Source organism: Gorilla gorilla, chromosome 21, assembly GCF_029281585.2.
Source record: "Gorilla gorilla gorilla isolate KB3781 chromosome 21, NHGRI_mGorGor1-v2.1_pri, whole genome shotgun sequence".
Classification (NCBI taxonomy): domain Eukaryota; kingdom Metazoa; phylum Chordata; class Mammalia; order Primates; family Hominidae; genus Gorilla; species Gorilla gorilla.
Window position 1 is genome coordinate 76,262,731 of NC_073245.2, and position 15,330 is coordinate 76,278,060.

At 62.2% G+C, this 15,330-nt stretch overlaps 1 protein-coding gene across 10 annotated transcripts; it reads right to left on the reverse strand.

The window, feature by feature from the left end:
• Positions 1-227: 227 nt before the first annotated feature.
• ZNF512B (zinc finger protein 512B) lies at positions 228-12,042 on the reverse strand. 10 transcript variants are annotated; one of them, XM_055372739.2, is made up of 18 exons: positions 11,926-12,038; positions 11,242-11,353; positions 9,963-10,085; positions 9,514-9,656; positions 9,008-9,136; positions 8,273-8,913; positions 7,654-7,880; positions 7,484-7,555; positions 7,235-7,381; positions 6,953-7,077; positions 6,782-6,874; positions 6,501-6,599; positions 6,254-6,424; positions 5,746-5,964; positions 5,432-5,533; positions 5,101-5,163; positions 4,481-4,579; positions 228-3,652 (listed from the first exon to the last, which is right to left on the reverse strand). In XM_055372739.2, exons 3-18 carry the CDS (start codon positions 10,081-10,083, stop codon positions 3,401-3,403), a joined length of 2,703 nt encoding a protein of 900 aa, XP_055228714.1. In that variant the 5' UTR covers positions 10,084-10,085; positions 11,242-11,353; positions 11,926-12,038; the 3' UTR covers positions 228-3,400. The 10 variants fall into 10 exon arrangements, with proteins under 10 accessions (XP_055228714.1, XP_030863315.1, XP_055228708.1 ...); XM_031007455.3 differs by lacking the exon at positions 11,242-11,353 and having other exon boundaries at positions 5,746-5,940; positions 11,926-12,042; XM_055372733.2 differs by lacking the exon at positions 11,242-11,353 and having other exon boundaries at positions 11,926-12,041.
• Between the last annotated feature and the right edge of the window lie 3,288 nt (positions 12,043-15,330).

The window sequence follows — 15,330 nt, forward strand, 5'->3', positions numbered from 1 at the left end:
CCGCGCGTCGCGGACTACAAGCCCCACAAGGCCGCGCGTCGCGGACTACAAGCCCCACAAGGCCGCGCGTCGCGGACTACAAGCCCCACAAGGCCGCGCGTCGCGGACTACAAGCCCCACAAGGCCGCGCGGCGGGCTTGCGGGACCCGTAGTTCGGCAGCCTCCGCCACGTGCCTGGAGGGCCCCGCCCCCTGTTTTTCACCACAAACTGAGCCGCACAAAAACCCTGGAAAAAAATCAATAAACATTTATTTGATACAGTCATTTTAATACATACAGTGATGGCCCGTCCCCACGCCACTCGGGACCAGGGCGCGGGGCGGGGACGAGGACCGGGGACAGATGGTCACAAGGCGGGCGGGGCCCGAACTCACCGTTGAAACATCTCGCAAATAAACACTTTGTAGATAGAATATATATGTATATATATATGGTTACAAGTGATAGCTGGAACCTCTTTCAAAATGCACTTATGTACTGAGAACTGGCATTAAAAAACCCAAACCAAGAAACCCAAAGCACGGGACGCCCGGCCGCAAGGCAGGGGAAAGCCTGTGGCCCCAGACCCGGGCCTGGGGGAGCCGCCTGGGGCCCCGCCAAACACGGCACACGGGGATGGCCCCTCCCGGGGACAGGCTCACTGGCTCCTTCCCTCCAGCGCCACCAGGCAGGAGGGCCAACGGTCACACAGGAGGCACCCTCACCTGCCTTTGCACCAGCAACTAAAGTGCATCCCATTTTCGTGTGAGCGTCAGCCCGGTGAGTCAGCCCTTCCGGGCCCTTTCCTGTTCTCAGGGCAGGGGGCGTGCGCTGAGCCAGAGGTAGATCTGCAGAAAGGGCCCCGACTGGGCCTCGGGCAGGGCCGACGCCCACCACACTCTGGGGGTCAGCTATGCTGGTCCCTCTCACTGAGGGCTCCTGGAGGCCTATGTGGGCCAGCGTAGGGAGTGGGCAGACCCTGCTGAGCTCCACCCGGGGCCCTACCCCTTGGGAGGAGGGCTCTGCGGACCAGCATGTGGCAGAGGGAGGGCAGAAAGGAGGGGGTCAGACCCAACAGCCACTTCTGGCAGTAACCCCCACGCCTACCTTAAAGACAAAGGGGGTTAAAGTGCTAAACATGAAGGTATCCAGGACTCCTCTTCCCACACCAGGGATTATCTGTGGGCTTTGGGAGTGTCCCGGAAACTCACCCCCAGCAAAAACCAGACCCTCTTCTCTTCTCCCCAAGGGCCAAGTACCTGAGAGGCTGGGGCAGGCACCACACCCTGCAGGTGTTCAGGTCCACCTTCCTCCCGCCATTGGTGGCAAGGACAAAGTGCACCCAGGCCCCCGCCCAGTGCCTGCTCCCCTCCCCTCCCCTCATGAGGCTGCCCCAGCAGCAGCTGCCAGACCCCACCCTCCACCTCCAGCTCCTCCAGCTCCACCAGTGAAGCTCTGGGACACAGGAAGGAATGCCTCCCCCGACCCTCTGACGCTGGGTCACGCCCATCTCTGCCCAAGCCTCCATCCTCTCATCAGGCCGAGGTGTGCGTGGGCGGGGGGAGTCCAGGTCTCCACACCCACTCCCTGGCACATCTGGCAAGGGCTGCTGAGGGTTGGAGCCTTCTGGCCCAAGGATGAAGCCAGAGACAGGAAGTGTTCTGCAACCCCAGTCCCCAAAGTGCTCCTGGAACTTGTCTCCCTACTACTGCAGGCCAAGCCCAGTGGGGCCCCTTCTCCCTGGGGGATGGGGGAGGGTGGGTGCTGGGGGCAGAGGCAGTGCCCAGTCAGTACTGCCTCCCTGAGCAGCAAGGGACCCAAACCCCAGAGACCCACGCCCTGGCCCAGCCCAACCCCCAAGCCCACCGTCTGCACCAGGAAACCCTTAGCACCAAATGTCGGATTGTGAGTGTTTGTATAAAAAACAATTTTAAAAAAAGGTTGTTACTTGTCACAGCAACAAGACTGGCATCCACTACACCCAGGAGACACACGCACACGGGCAAACATCAAAATTCTCATCGTCCAGGGTCAGTGGGGCCGAGCTCTCAGCCCACTCCCGCCCACCCTGGAAAATGGCCTCCCTCCAAACTTACCCCCTCTGAGCCTCATCCTCCCTGTAATGCCGTGGTTGGAAGGCAGGACCCCAGGGAGGGAGCCACAGGCTGTGGCCACCTCTTCCAGGCACCCTGGACTCCCTGCCTGACCCCTGCCCTACCTATAGACCCAGCCGTCCTCAGGGCCACAAAGGGGCAAAGACAGCTCTGGAGCTGCCATCAACCTGCTGTGACTTTGGCCAAGCCCCTCCCCTGGCTGGCCTTCAGTTCCCATATCAAATGACCACACAACCAGAAACAATGGGGGCAGGTTAAAAAAAAAGTGGGGAGGGGGCTCCCATGAGAGCTTGGCCACTGGGCCCACCCAGATTGGCAGACAGAAGGCTGCCTTTCCCCCAGTGGCCACTCAGAGCCAGGCCAGCTCTGCCCAGCTTCCTGCCCCACATGCCTATGGGCCCCAGCAAGACCCCAGGGCCCGAACTAGTCCGTCCGTACTCCACGAGGCTGCTCCAACCTAGGCCTGCAGTGCCAGAAGGCTGAACACTGGAGGAGAGCACACGCCAGGGGCCCCACACCCCCAGGGCTGGCAGCTGTGTTGAAGGGCATCAAGCTTCTGCTGCCCTGTAGGTACAAGAAGCAAAACCCCTCCCTTACCCCAAGCTGGGAGAATTACAGACAGGCCTGGGGGGCAGGGCCTGAGCACAGCAGGGATCGCACTGACAAAGGAGGGGCAGGGGTGGGGGTAGTGGGCAGGCCTGGAGAGGTAGAAAACAGAAGCAAGGGGACCAAGTGGGTGGCCAAGGGCAGGCCGGAGCCTGTCAGGTCAGCATGGCAGTGGTCAGACAGGGATCTGTCCTGGGAGGTAGCTGGGGGTGCTGGAGTTCCAGTGTTGGGTGGAGGTGAGGCCAGGATGGTGGCTGCCGGTTCCAGGTTGCTCAGGTGCCCTCACCAGCCCAGAACCACAGGTCACCAGGGATGCCTGAGCCTTGGGGTAGCCAGGGTAGGGACCCAGCAGGGCCTGAGGAAGCGGAGCCGGGGGGCCAAAGGCCATCTGCCTACTCTGCGCTGCAACCCCTGTGGCACCAAGACCCCAGACACATTCCCACGAGGAGGGGCAACCCTCCTGGCTATTGCACTTCTGCTGGGCACACCTTGGGGAGCCCCAACCCAGGTGTGCCCTGTGGCAGCCTTAACAGGGGAAGGGCCACCTTCAGGGAAGGGAGAGTGGCTGGCTGCCCCACTGGACGGATGAAGAGGCGGGGGTGGGGGATGGAGAACTGGAGGACAGAGGTCCCGGAGCTGGCCCTGCCTTGAGCAGAGGGCGGTGTGGCGGCTGCATGGGGGCTAGGCCCCACGCACCAAGCTCACTTTTCAGGCGCCTTGCCGGCTCCCACCTTCCGGCCGGTGGAGCCCCGGGCCCCCTTGTCTCTGCATCCTGGAGGCCAGTCGTCCCGGCGCGGGGGCAGCTTGGCCACAGGCTCCTCTGGGGTCCGCTCCTTGGGCTTTCGGCCCCGCTTCTTTCCACCTGCCAGATTTTTCTTCTTTTCCTTCTTGGGCACCAATGAGTCCTGGCTCCTGTGTTTGGGAGGTGGGCCTGCTGATGTTCGGAACCAGTTCTGGGGACAGAAAAGCGCTGATGAAGACCTGGGACTGGATGCTGAGCACCCGAGCCAGGCGTAGCCTGAGAGCTGAAGACCTGTCAGCCTTCAGGACCAGGCAGGCACCTGCCGCAGGGCTGGACACAGCCTTCAGGACCAGGCAGGCACCTGCAGCAGGGGGCTGGACACAGCCTTCAGGACCAGGCAGGCACCTGCCGCAGGGCTGGACACAGCCTTCAGGACCAGGCAAGCACCTGCAGCAGGGCTGGACACAGCCTTCAGGACCAGGCAAGCACCTGCAGGGGGCTAAACACAGCCTTCAGGACCAGGCAGGCACCTGCAGGGGGCTGGACACAGCCTTCAGGACCAGGCAAGCACCTGCAGCAGGGGGCTGGACACAGCCTTCGGGACCAGGCAAGCACCTGCAGGGGGCTAAACACAGTCTTCAGGACCAGGCAAGCACCTGCAGCAGGGCTGGACACAGCCTTCAGGACCAGGCAAGCACCTGCAGCAGGGCTGGACACAGCCTTCAGGACCAGGCAAGCATCTGCAGCAGGGCTGGACACAGCCTTCAGGACCAGGCAAGCACCTGCAGCAGGGCTGCTGGGGGCTGGACAGGCGGACACCCCCAGGGCAGCTCCAGCTCAGGGTGCAAGCCTCCCAGTTCTCCCAGGGAAGCCAGACCCCACTTTGAGGAGAAACTACCAGATTTCTCCACGTTGGCCGCTCTCCCAGGCACACCCCATGCAGGCCACTGACCTCTCCACCCCCAAGGGGTGCCCAACCCCAGCCCTGTCCCCTCCTGGGCTAGCCCCCAGCCACAGGCCCTGGTGATGGCCCTCGCACCTCTGCGTGGGTCTTGAGGATGTGGTATTTGACGCCACTCTCAGAGCTGAACTCCTTCGGACACAGCAGACAGCGGTACTTCCCTGCCAGGTGGGCCCCCTGCAATGCATAGGCAGGCCAGTGCCCCAGCCCTTGGAGGACCCAGATCTGTCCTAAGCCCCTACTCATGGCTAAAGGGTCAGAGTCAGCAGTGGCCCAAGGAAAGTTGTGGCTGTCTGTGCCAGACAATGCAGGGGGGGGGCGGCAGGGGTGGTAGGGGAGAGGAAGGGTAGGGAGAGGCAGGTGCCCAGGGGAAGAGTTGCAGACCTTTGCCGAGCATCCCTTATTCTAAGCCAGTGTGCCATCTGCGTGGGTTGGGGTGCCCACTCATGCCTACATGGACGCAGAGCTCCGAGGACAGGACTAGGACTCATTGTCTTGTGGCTGGGGTTGGGGCGAGGGAGGTGTCCTAGGCTGGCCATCAGCCACCGGCCAGTCTCTGGGTTCGTGGAAGAGGAGGCCACATAGAAAAAGTAGGGGACAGGGCAGGGTCCCTCACTACTGTGTGGGAAGCCCGCGTGGGGTGAGCTGGGAGCTCTGAGTGCAGCGCACCTGGCCGTGGGGCAGGCCCCAGAACTGACCTTACTGCAGCTGGCGAGATGAGCCTTGAGTCCAGACACGCTGGAGTAGATGGCTTCACAGCACTGCAGGGAAGGGAGCCGTGGGCGAAGGCCTCTGGTGGGCACCCCACACCAAGATATACCCCTGCCCTACCCCAGGGGATCTCTGAGGCTCTTTGGGGCAAGTGAGGGGGTGTGAGTCCTGGGGACTGGGCAGGCTGGGCATGTGAGGCCTGGGGTGGGCTTGGGCACCTCGTGAAAGCTCTCAGCCTCTGTTCCTGCTCAGAGGGCCACACCCAGGCTCTGTCCCGGTATGGCTCCCCACGCCCCCCACCCGGCTGCCTCCGCTCACGTCGTTGGGACAGTTGACGTGGCCTTTCTCCTTCACTTCATTCTTCCATGCCTCTAGCAGCTGGGGGTTCAGCGTGGGGAGCCCTGGCCGAGTGTAGTTGAGCTGTGAATTCGACAGCACCAGGGTGAGCCCGAGGCCAGAAGACACCCCAGCTGCTCTAAGAACACTCGCCTCGGCAGCAGGCGACACTCGCCGCAGATGGCGGGGGCAGCGGGTGGCCCAGGTCACAGCAGTGGCTGTCCCAAGTCTCAGGCCAAAGGCATGCCCCACGCAGAGGCCACGGCGCTGTCCACAGCCCTGGGGGGGCAGCTCACCCGTGCGGTCTCGGGCACAAGGTCATCCTTCATGCGCCGCTTGGTCCAGTCGCGGGCCAGCTCGTCCTCCGCTATCTCCTGCAGGTGGAACACCGCCACCTGGGCCGATGTGCGGCGGACACGCCCGCTTGGGGTCCGCTCCACACCCAGCGGGTCCTCAGCCTCAGGGGACTTGTCTGTGGGCTCCTCAGGGGGCTGGAGGGCAGGAAGGCACGGAGGCTAGAGTGAGCCGCGGGAGCAAGAGTCAGGTCAGCGCGCGGCGAGGCCACCCTACGGCCGGTGGACCCACAGGCCTCCCAGTGTGCTGGGGACACGGCTGACGCAGGCAACCCGGGGGAACACGGAGGTTTCACCCTCCCGCCCACCAGCACACGCGTCTCTTACAGAGAGGGGTGGGAAACACACGCATTGGGCGGCACATGGACAAATACAGTTGGCACCCAAGGCACACGGAACACACACGGCACACAGAAACAAGCACTGTGCCACAGAACAGAGAGCCACTCACGGGGGCCGTGTGCTCCGAGCGCACGTGGTAGTCGTGGCCGGCCTTGGACCGGTACGTCTTGCCACAGTGGGTGCAGGGGAAGGAGGGGCTGTCCACCTCGCAGGGCGGCTTCCCGCAGCGCCGCTGGTGGTACTGGTAGCCCATGAGGCTGGAGAAGGCAGCCCCGCAACCCTGGGGGTCAGGCCAGAGGGTGGGTGAGTGGCCAGCAGGGCCCCCCCACCCCACACTGCCGCGGCCCCCCACTGACCTCCTGGGGGCAGCGCAGCCGTCCCATCTGCTTCAGCACCTTGCGCAGCCGCTCGCGCTCCTCCTGCTCGCCCCCCGCGGAGGCCTCGGAGTCAGAGGGCTGGGGACAGGGCGAGCATCGGTGACCCGGCACCATCACCACGGAGCCCTGCCCTGGCCTGGCCCCGCCCCGCCCAGGTGTTGGGCCACCGTTGTCCGAGGTTGGAAACCGGGGGCACTGCGGTGAAGGTGGGGTGCGAGGCCAGAGGTCACGCTGGACGGGAGCTGGGGGCCCGACGGTACCTTGGCACTGTGCTCGGCCATAGTGTGGTAGTTGAGGCCGGCTTTGGACTTGAACTGCTTCCGGCAGTGCTGGCACTTGAGCGCATCCTGAAGCTGCAGATGGCCCACGTGTGAGAAGCCTGCCTGGGGCCGGGGTGCCTCCCTCCCAGCGCCTTCCGGGAGCTGCCTTACCTTCTGACACACCTCCATGTGCTTCTTGAGCCCCACGAGAGTCTTCCGGGTGACCACGTTGCAGGTGGGGCAGACGGCTTCCCCGCGCTCATGGATGGCCCTCTGCCACTGCTCTTCAGGGCCACCTGTGGGTAAGGCAGGGGCCTCGAAGGCTTGTGGGGGCTGCTGGGTGGCCCGGACGCCAGGCACAGAATCCAGTCTCCACACTCAGCCCCCATTCCTGTGCTGTGGGATCTACCCGCCGTCTAGAGCTGCCCTGAGCCCCTGCCAGGCAGCCCCTACCTGGAGCTGGGTGGGCCACAGGGGCCGGTGCCTCCTTGCTGACAGTGATGGGGGCAGCTGGCACCTTCTTCCGGGCGTCCTCAGAGCCTGGCCCCTCCTGCTTCTTGGAGCGGTGAACTCGGGCCTTGTCCTCAGCTTTGACCAGGCCTATGTGCACACATGGGGTGGAGAGAAACAGGGATGGGCTCAGGGGCTGCCGCTCAGTGGACAGCCCCAGCCTTGGAGGTGCACACCGGGCTGGGGTCTTACCTTTGAGCCCAAAGGTCCCTGAGATGGATGGCTGCTCCCCTGTAAACTTTTTGGGTGTTTTCTGTTTCCTTCCTGACTCGGGGAGAGAAAACGGGGGCCAAGATTCTGGTGAAATAACCGTCAGGAGGCCGAGCCTGCCCCGGCCGCCACCCCTGGAGCTCTCATCTTACTGTGCTTTGTGCGCTCCGGGTCCTCCTCAGGCGGGGACGCAGGGCCTGCAGCCTTCAGTGCCTCCATGCCCCCTGACGGCCTGCTGCCTGGCGACAAGGAGCCACTGCTGGTGTCTGCACTCAGCTGGAAGGCCGAGCTCTGGCCCATGGAGGAGGGGCCGTACTCCCCATTCTCTGGCCTGGCCTGCTTGGGTGGAATTGGGCAGGTGTCCAGGCTGTCCGCAGCCCTGCAGGGAGCAGGTGAGGTGAGGACCAGGAGGGCCTAACTGTGGGCCCCATTACCCCCAGGCCGTGGCCGAGGAACACCCTGACCTGGAACGAGCCCCCCGACCTGGAACAAGCCCCCATACCTTTCTCACCACTGTTCCCCGACCTGGGACGAGCCCCCATACCTTTTCTTACCAGTGTTCCTCCCCGACCTGGGACGAGCCCCCATACCTTTTCTTACCACTGTTCCCTGACCTGGGACGAGCCCCCATACCTTTCCTTACCACTGTTCCTCCCCGACCTGGGACAAGCCCCCATACCTTTTCTTACCACTGTTCCTCCCCGACCTGGGACGAGCCCCCATACCTTTTCTTACCACTGTTCCTCCCCGACCTGGGACAAGCCCCCATACCTTTTCTTACCACTGTTCCTCCCTGTGGCACGAGGTGCTTTGTTCTCCGACCTGGTCAGCAGCACCATTTTGCAGGGCGGTGTGTGTCTGCTGATGGCAATGGGCCTGCTGACTGTCACCGGCTTGCTGACCACAATGGGCCTGCTGACTGTCACTGACTTGGTGACCGGCACGGGTTTCGTAACTGTCACAAGCTTTGTGACCGTAATGGGTTTGGTGACAGGTACGGGTTTGGTGACCGGCACAGACTTGGTGACTGTGATGGGTTTGGTGACCGGCATGGCCTTGGTGACGGGCATGGGCCTGCTGACTGTGACAGGTTTGGTGACCGGCACGGGCCTAGTGACCGGGATGGCCTTGGTGACTGGCATGGGTCTGCCGACCGAGACTGGCTTGCTGATGCCAATGGGTTTGCTGACACCCACAGGTTTGCCAATAGTGACAGGTTTGCTCACTCCGATGGGCTTGCTGACCCCAACAGGCCGGCTGATGGTGACTGGCCTGCTGATGGGCCCAGGCTTGGAGGCAGGCAGGGGTCGGTCCATGTGGTTCCAGATCCGGTGTTTCTCCAGCTGGGTCTTAGAGGTGAATGCGGCCTCACAGAAGGGGCAGGGGAAGGCCAGGCGATCTGAGATGGCACCCTGGGCAGGGAAGGGAAGGTGTGGGACAGGGCCCCAAGGGCCTCTGCCCAGACACACCCCGAGGCCTCCTCTTCCCCGACCCACAGTCCCTTACCCCTTGGCACCGCTGGTAATGGTACTTGAGCCCGTAGATGCTGGGGAACTCCAGCCAGCACCCTGAGTTTGGACACTTCACCCTCGAGTGTGCCTTGAACTCATCCTTCCAGTCGTTCATCAGGGAGAGCTAGGCGTGGGGAAAGGTGGTGCTGCTGACCCGCAGCCACCTGGGCCACTGCCAGCCCGAGCCCCAGACTCAGAGCCCCCCCCGGGCCTGCAGGGCACACACACCACAGGAGCCCCTCAACCTCGGGACTGCAGTGGGAATTCAAGCCACCTGGCAGCGGCCATGCAAAAGACCCATTCTAGGAGCCCACCAACGCGATCCCCCGAATCTCCCGGCACATCAGATACAAAGCCAGGCCACGTGAAGTCTGCCAGGCCAGTGCCCACATCTTGAGGCATAGAGTTGGTACCAGATGTGCAGAGGACAAATCAGGGCAGGGCAGTGGCTGGATAGGGAGACCCCAGCATGAGCCCCACCATGGCCCTGAGGGAGCTCACAGGAATGTCTCGGAGGGCCTGGTTCTCGGCTTTTGGCCGCCCCTTTTTCTTCCCTTCTGTCTTGTCACTGGCTGGACTTCCTGGGTCAAAGCAGAGAGGGGCCTGGCTGGGCACTGTCTGTCCACCACGGACCACCGGCATCCCTGCAGCACACAACACAGCAAGGCTCGGAAGCTGTGTAGCACTGCCTACCACTGGCGGCTGCACAGGCCCACACTGAGCACCGCTGTCCCAACACCAGGGCACCGGGGGCAGGGGCTGCGGCCAGCTGAGGACAAGAACCCAGGACCCTGGGCTATGTCCAAGGCAACCCCTACCCTGGTAAGGTCCTTGGGAACTCTAGGGGCCTAGCTAGGTACCTGGAGACAGGACGCCCAGGGCAATGGTCCACTCCTACCACTTGCTGCCCAGAACCATCTGGAATTGACTCTGGCCCTGACTCCTCTTACCCATCTTCGGTGGGTCATGCAGCATTGGAAGTCGGACCTCCTTTCGGCTGCCATCCTTCCCGGGACCACTCTTGCTGGACCCCGGGAGCCGACGGCCTCCAACGCAGAAAGGATCCGTCATCTCTGCAGAGCAAGTAGACAATCTGTGAAGCCTGACGGGCCCCACTCGGAACATGTGGTGAGGCTGCCCTAGAGCCCTGCCCTTGGCAGGTCCTCTCTGGTCAGGGAAGAGGGGCCTGCCTTCCTGTGGTTTTGTTCACGTGGGAAAAACAAGTGATGGGGGCTTCTGACTTAGGGGAGGGGCTGCCAGCCAAGGTCTCCCCAGATAACCCAGGAGGCATCATCAGTTTGGAAGGATCTAGTCCTGTCCTGAGACCCTCACCAACTTCCAGACCCCCTTCCCAACACGCAGCTCCACAGTGTGCGTAGCCCCACAGCTGCGAAGATGATGCCGAAGGTGATGTACTCCTACCCAGTGCTGGGAGGGGGTGTGCCCCTGGGAGAGGTGCCTTGTGCAGGAGGAAGGAGGCTGGCAACGTTCCTCCAGGGGCCAATTATGTCTCTGATGATGGCTGCTGGCTCACAAGCTGCCCGGGCCCAGCAGTGGGGGCACAGCTTCTCACTGGGGCCCTCATACCTTCCCATGCTGACTTGATGCAATGCCAACCTACCCAGGCAGGTACCCTTGGAATCTTCTCTCCAGACACAGATGGAAAACAGCCAAGGTGGGCACTGAGGACCCCCGGCCCACTCTGGCACTGCACCAAGCTCCCGTCCCTGTGCCGGCTGAGCTATCCTACCTGATGCTCTTCGCAGACTTGTCTCCAGTCTTGGCAGGCTGACCCGCCCCCCACCTCTCTCTGGTCCTCTCAGTCCCCTGCCTACAGACCCACCACTACCACTTCAGCCAAACAAGTCGTGGAAGCACCAGCAGTGAAGGCCCAGGATGCTGGCCAGAGAGAACGCCCTGCTGCCCAAGGCTGGGGCCCCCAAGGGCCTGTGCTGCTGGGAACCTGAGAGCTGGGGAGCAGAGGAGACTCTGGGCCCAGCCCTGTGGAAAAGCCATGGAAGGGGGTGGGACAGGAAGCAGGGTGAGGGTTGGGTGGGCAGGTGGCCCCCTCCTGATAGCTTCTAATTAACTTAGATCCGAGGGGATGGGAAGGGGCTGCTGTGTCCAGGAGGGCCAGAGAGCTGACTGAGGTCAGAGGTCAGGACAGTCACTGCCCATTGCCAAGGGGGAGGCCAGTGTCCGGGGACAAAGTTCTCTGGAAGTCCTCACTTTGCAACTTTGAAAGGAGACAGGGCCGGCATGAGTCATCCCAGCACCTGATGACCCCGGTGGCCTGGGGTGCAGGTGCCTGCTGAGGCCCCGCTTCCAATTTTTCTGAAGCCTGGGAGAAGAATTCAGAATAGTGGGACCTGAGGCCAGGGCCAGCCTGGGAGGCAGAGACGCGACTGGCGCCCCGGATGAGAAGGGGCTTCGGCCCTCCGGAGCCCAGCGGGCACACAGAGCCCTCGCGGGGAGAGGGGGCTCCGCCGCGCTGCGCGCAGGAGACGCCAGCAGCGGGTCCGCCGCGTAGGCCGTTCGGCCCGGGACCCCGGCCCAGGCCTGGCACGCGGGTGAGCGCGGCCAGGGACGCGCACCTGGGGCCAGCCTCGCCACCCACCTGTCACCTGGGGCCGGGAGCGGGCGCGGGGCGCGGGCCTCGGCCTGGCCGGGCAGGGCCGATCGCGGGCGCGGGGTGGGGGGGCGAAGGCAGTGAACCAAAATGGCGACTTTTTCTGGAGAAGGAGGAGGCAGGAAGACGGCGCCGGCGCGGGGCGCGGGGGCTCGGGCGCGGCGGGGGGCGGGGGGGCTCCGGGCCCGGCCCCCTCCTTGGCCTGCGCGCAGGGTCGAGATCCGGGGCGCCGTGGGCGCCGGGGCTGCGGCCAGATTGGGTCCGGGGCGCGGCCGGGCGCTTACCTGCGGCGCCCAGCGGGGCTGCGGCCGGGCCGGGCCGGGCCGGGGTGGGGGGCGCGGGGCGCGGGGCGCTGGGTCCGGGCGGCGCAGGCTGCGCGCCGCGCTGCGCACATGCGCGCTCCCGCCCCTCCCACCTTTGACAGTTTTACTGCGGGGGGGAGGGGGCGAACTCTCGCGTTATTCCCGCGGCCGCTCCGCGACGGGGAGGGGGCGGGGGCGGGGGCGGGGGAGGGGGCCCGGCGCTGGCCTGTGGTTCCCCCGCTCCGCGCTTCCGCCCCCGTCGGCCGGGCCCGCAGTCCAGAGTAGCAGGTTCTGCCGTCCTGGGGCGGGGGACGTTTTTTGGACAGTGGGGTAAACTGAGGCCCGATAGGGGCGCTAGGCACTGCCCGGAGTCCGGCGCGCACGGATTGAGGCGACCTGATTCCGCCGCATCCTGGCCCGCGCGGCGAGGGTGGTCTCTGGGCTCGGGACCCTGACCTCTGGCCCTGGGGGCCGTGCACCGGCAGCGCAGGATTCAGCCTTTTTCCAACTGGCCCTGAGACCACTTTTGCGACTGACCCCCGGAGGTGCCTGGCGGCTTAAGGCCATGGGGTTTTACTGGGGTCACTGACCATTGGGTCACCCCTTCCCAGCTCTGGGGCAGTGGTTCTGAACCAGTGCCAGGGCCTTCTCTGCCCCACAGCTTGGGCTTCTGCAGGCAGGGGGCACTGGGGTCCGGTGTGGGCTGAGTGGTCTGGAGGTGGCGGGGCACTGACAGCACAGGACTTGGGAATGAATGAGACAGAGTAAGGTGTGGCTCTCCTAAAGAGGACTAGTAGGAGGCACCACACGGGACTGGCACAGGGACCCACAAGAATCTCCCCCAGGAGAGCCTGCCTTCCTGCCTGCCTGCCTTCCTGCCTGCCTGCCTTCCTGCCTGCCTGCCTTCCTGCCTGCCTGCCTTCCTTCCTTCCGTTCCCTCTCTTACTTCCTTCTCTTCCTTCCTTCTTCCTTCCCTCCCTTCTCTTCCTTCCCTTCCCTTCCCTCCCTTCCTTCTTCCTTCCTTTCCTTCCTTCTTCCTTCCTTCCTTTTCTCTTTCCTTCCTTGTCTTCTCTTCCCTCCCTCCCTTCCTCCCTTCCTTCTCTTCCTTCCCTTCCCTTCCTCCCTTCCTTTTCTCCTTCCTTCCTTCCCTTACTTCTCTTCCTTCTCTTCCCTCCCTCCCTTTCTCCTTCCTTCCTTTCTCTCTCTTTCTTTTTCTCCCCTCCCCTCCCTTCTCCTCCCCTCCCTTCCCCTCCTCTCCTTTCTCTCCTTTCTCCCTCTCCTTTCTTTGTTTCTTCTTGAGATAGGATCTTGCTCTGTCATTCAGGCTGGAATGCAGTGGTGTGATCTTGGCTCACTGCAGCCTCTACCACCTGGGCTCAAGCAATCCTCCCACCTCGGCCTCCCAAGTAGCTGGAACTACAGGTGTGTGCCACCCCACCTGGCTAAGTTTTAAAGTATTCATAGAGACGAGGTCTTTCTGTGTTGACTAGGCTGGTCTTGAACTCCTGGGCTTAAGCCATCTTCCTGCCTCAGCCTCCCACGGTGTGGGCATTACAGGTGTGACCCACCGCCTCCGGCTAGGAGGGCATTTTTTTTTTTTTTTTTTTTTTTGAGACGGAGTCTGGCTCTGTAGCCCAGGCTGGAATGCAGTGGTGCGATCTCGGCTCACTGCAAGCTCCGCCTCCTGGGTTCATGCCATTCTCCTGCCTCGGCCAACCAAGTAGCTGGAACTACAGGCACCCACCACCACGCCCGCCTAATTTTTTGTATTTTTAGTAGAGACGGAGTTTCACCCTGTTAGCCAGGATGGTCTCAATCTCCTGACCTCGTGATCCGCCCACCTCGGCCTCCCAAAGTGCTGGGATTACAGGCGTGAGCCACTGCGCCTGGCCTTAGGAGGGCCATTCTTACCTGTTCACAGCACCCATCTCCCAGGGAAGGCCTCAGGCCTCAGGAGGGAAGAGTCAAGGAGACTCTGGGTTTTCATCTTGTGCCCATAGAGCATTTTTTTTTTTTTTTTTTTGAGATGGAGTCTCTCTCTGTTGCCCAGGCTGGAGTGCAGTGGCGCCATCTCTGCTCACTGCAACCTCCCCCTCCCGGGTTCAAGCAGTTCTGCCTCAGCCCGGAGTAGCTGGGATTACAGGTACGTGCCACCATACCCAGCTGATTTTTTGTATTTTTAGTAGAGACGGGGTTTTACCAAGCTGGCCAGGGTGGTCTCGAACTCCTGACCTCGTGATCCACCCACCTCGGTCTCCCAAAGTGCTGGAATTACAGGCATGCGCCACCGCGCCCAGCCAGCATTTTTTTTTTAAACCATGTGCATATATTACTTTTACAATTAAAACAGACTTTTAAAAGTTTTGTAATGCCCCTTTTTGCATACTACAAATATTCTGGACTCCTTAAAATTGATGTGGCTGGAAGTTGCTAGTCAGGAAATGGAACTACCAGGTGTGCCTCCTTCGCTGGGGCCCTTCCGGCCCAGTCGGCCCCTTTCCCTGTACCCTGTGGAGCAAGCTCAGAGGCACTGCTAGGGGGTTGGGCAGTAAGATTTTTGCCTTTCCTCAAAGGGGCCTGGGATCTGCTTCACTCAAGGCTGGTGCAGAGCACTCACATGGAGATTGGAGGTTGGCTCTTATGGAAGAGGCAGTCAGTCAATCCGTCCCTCGGGAATCTGAGTCAGAGAGAGGCCAGTGCACACCAGCCTGTGTGACCCGAGGAGGTAGGGGAGGGCATTCCCTGTGAGGCTAGCGTCATCACGTCCTTCCCTTGTTGACCTTTCCCACCCTGGGGACGGGACCAGCAGGATTTCCTGAGGGGTCAGTGTGTGTCCCCTTAGGTGCAGCCAAGGCCGTCATCTCTCCCTGTGTAAGTCTGGGTGTCCATACATGCGACCTGTTTGGACATTGCCGTGTCAGGATATGACAGTGTCCCATCCTAGGTGAGACCAATGCCTGTCTGTATTTTAGCATCTGGGCGACTAGACCTCAGGGTACCTGGGGACAATATGTCTGGATTTCAGCATCCATGTGTCCAGGCTGCGGCATGTCTCGGTGTCAGGGTGCTGGTGAGGGACGGCTGTTTTCTGTGAGTATCTACATGCCAGAGTGTCGCGGAATACAGTGTGTTTGTGTGCACCGGGGATGTGCGGTGTCCCATGTGTTTCTACGTGTTAGGAGGTCGTTGTGTGTCTGCATGTAGTATTTGTGTATTTGTGTAATGACATCTTTGTATGGGGGCATGCTGTTACAGACCTTTGTGTCTGTGTGTCTGGCCAACTACATGCATGTGTTTGTGTGTGTTGGTGTTTGCTGGTGTCAGTGTCATTGAGTCTCTGTGTGTGGTTTATGCTCTTATGTGTCTGATTGCTGTGTGTGTGTGTGT

Coding starts and splice junctions, on each gene's coding strand:
- ZNF512B (XM_019016780.4), bottom strand. CDS start 10,137: ATGTTCCGAGTGGGGCCCGTCAGGCTTCACAGATTGTCTACTTGCTCT. Junction 5,534..5,745: donor TTGTGCCCGAGACCGCACGG/GTGAGCTGCCCC, acceptor TCGAATTCACAG/CTCAACTACACTCGGCCAGG. Junction 5,164..5,431: donor ACGTCAACTGTCCCAACGAC/GTGAGCGGAGGC, acceptor CCTTCCCTGCAG/TGCTGTGAAGCCATCTACTC.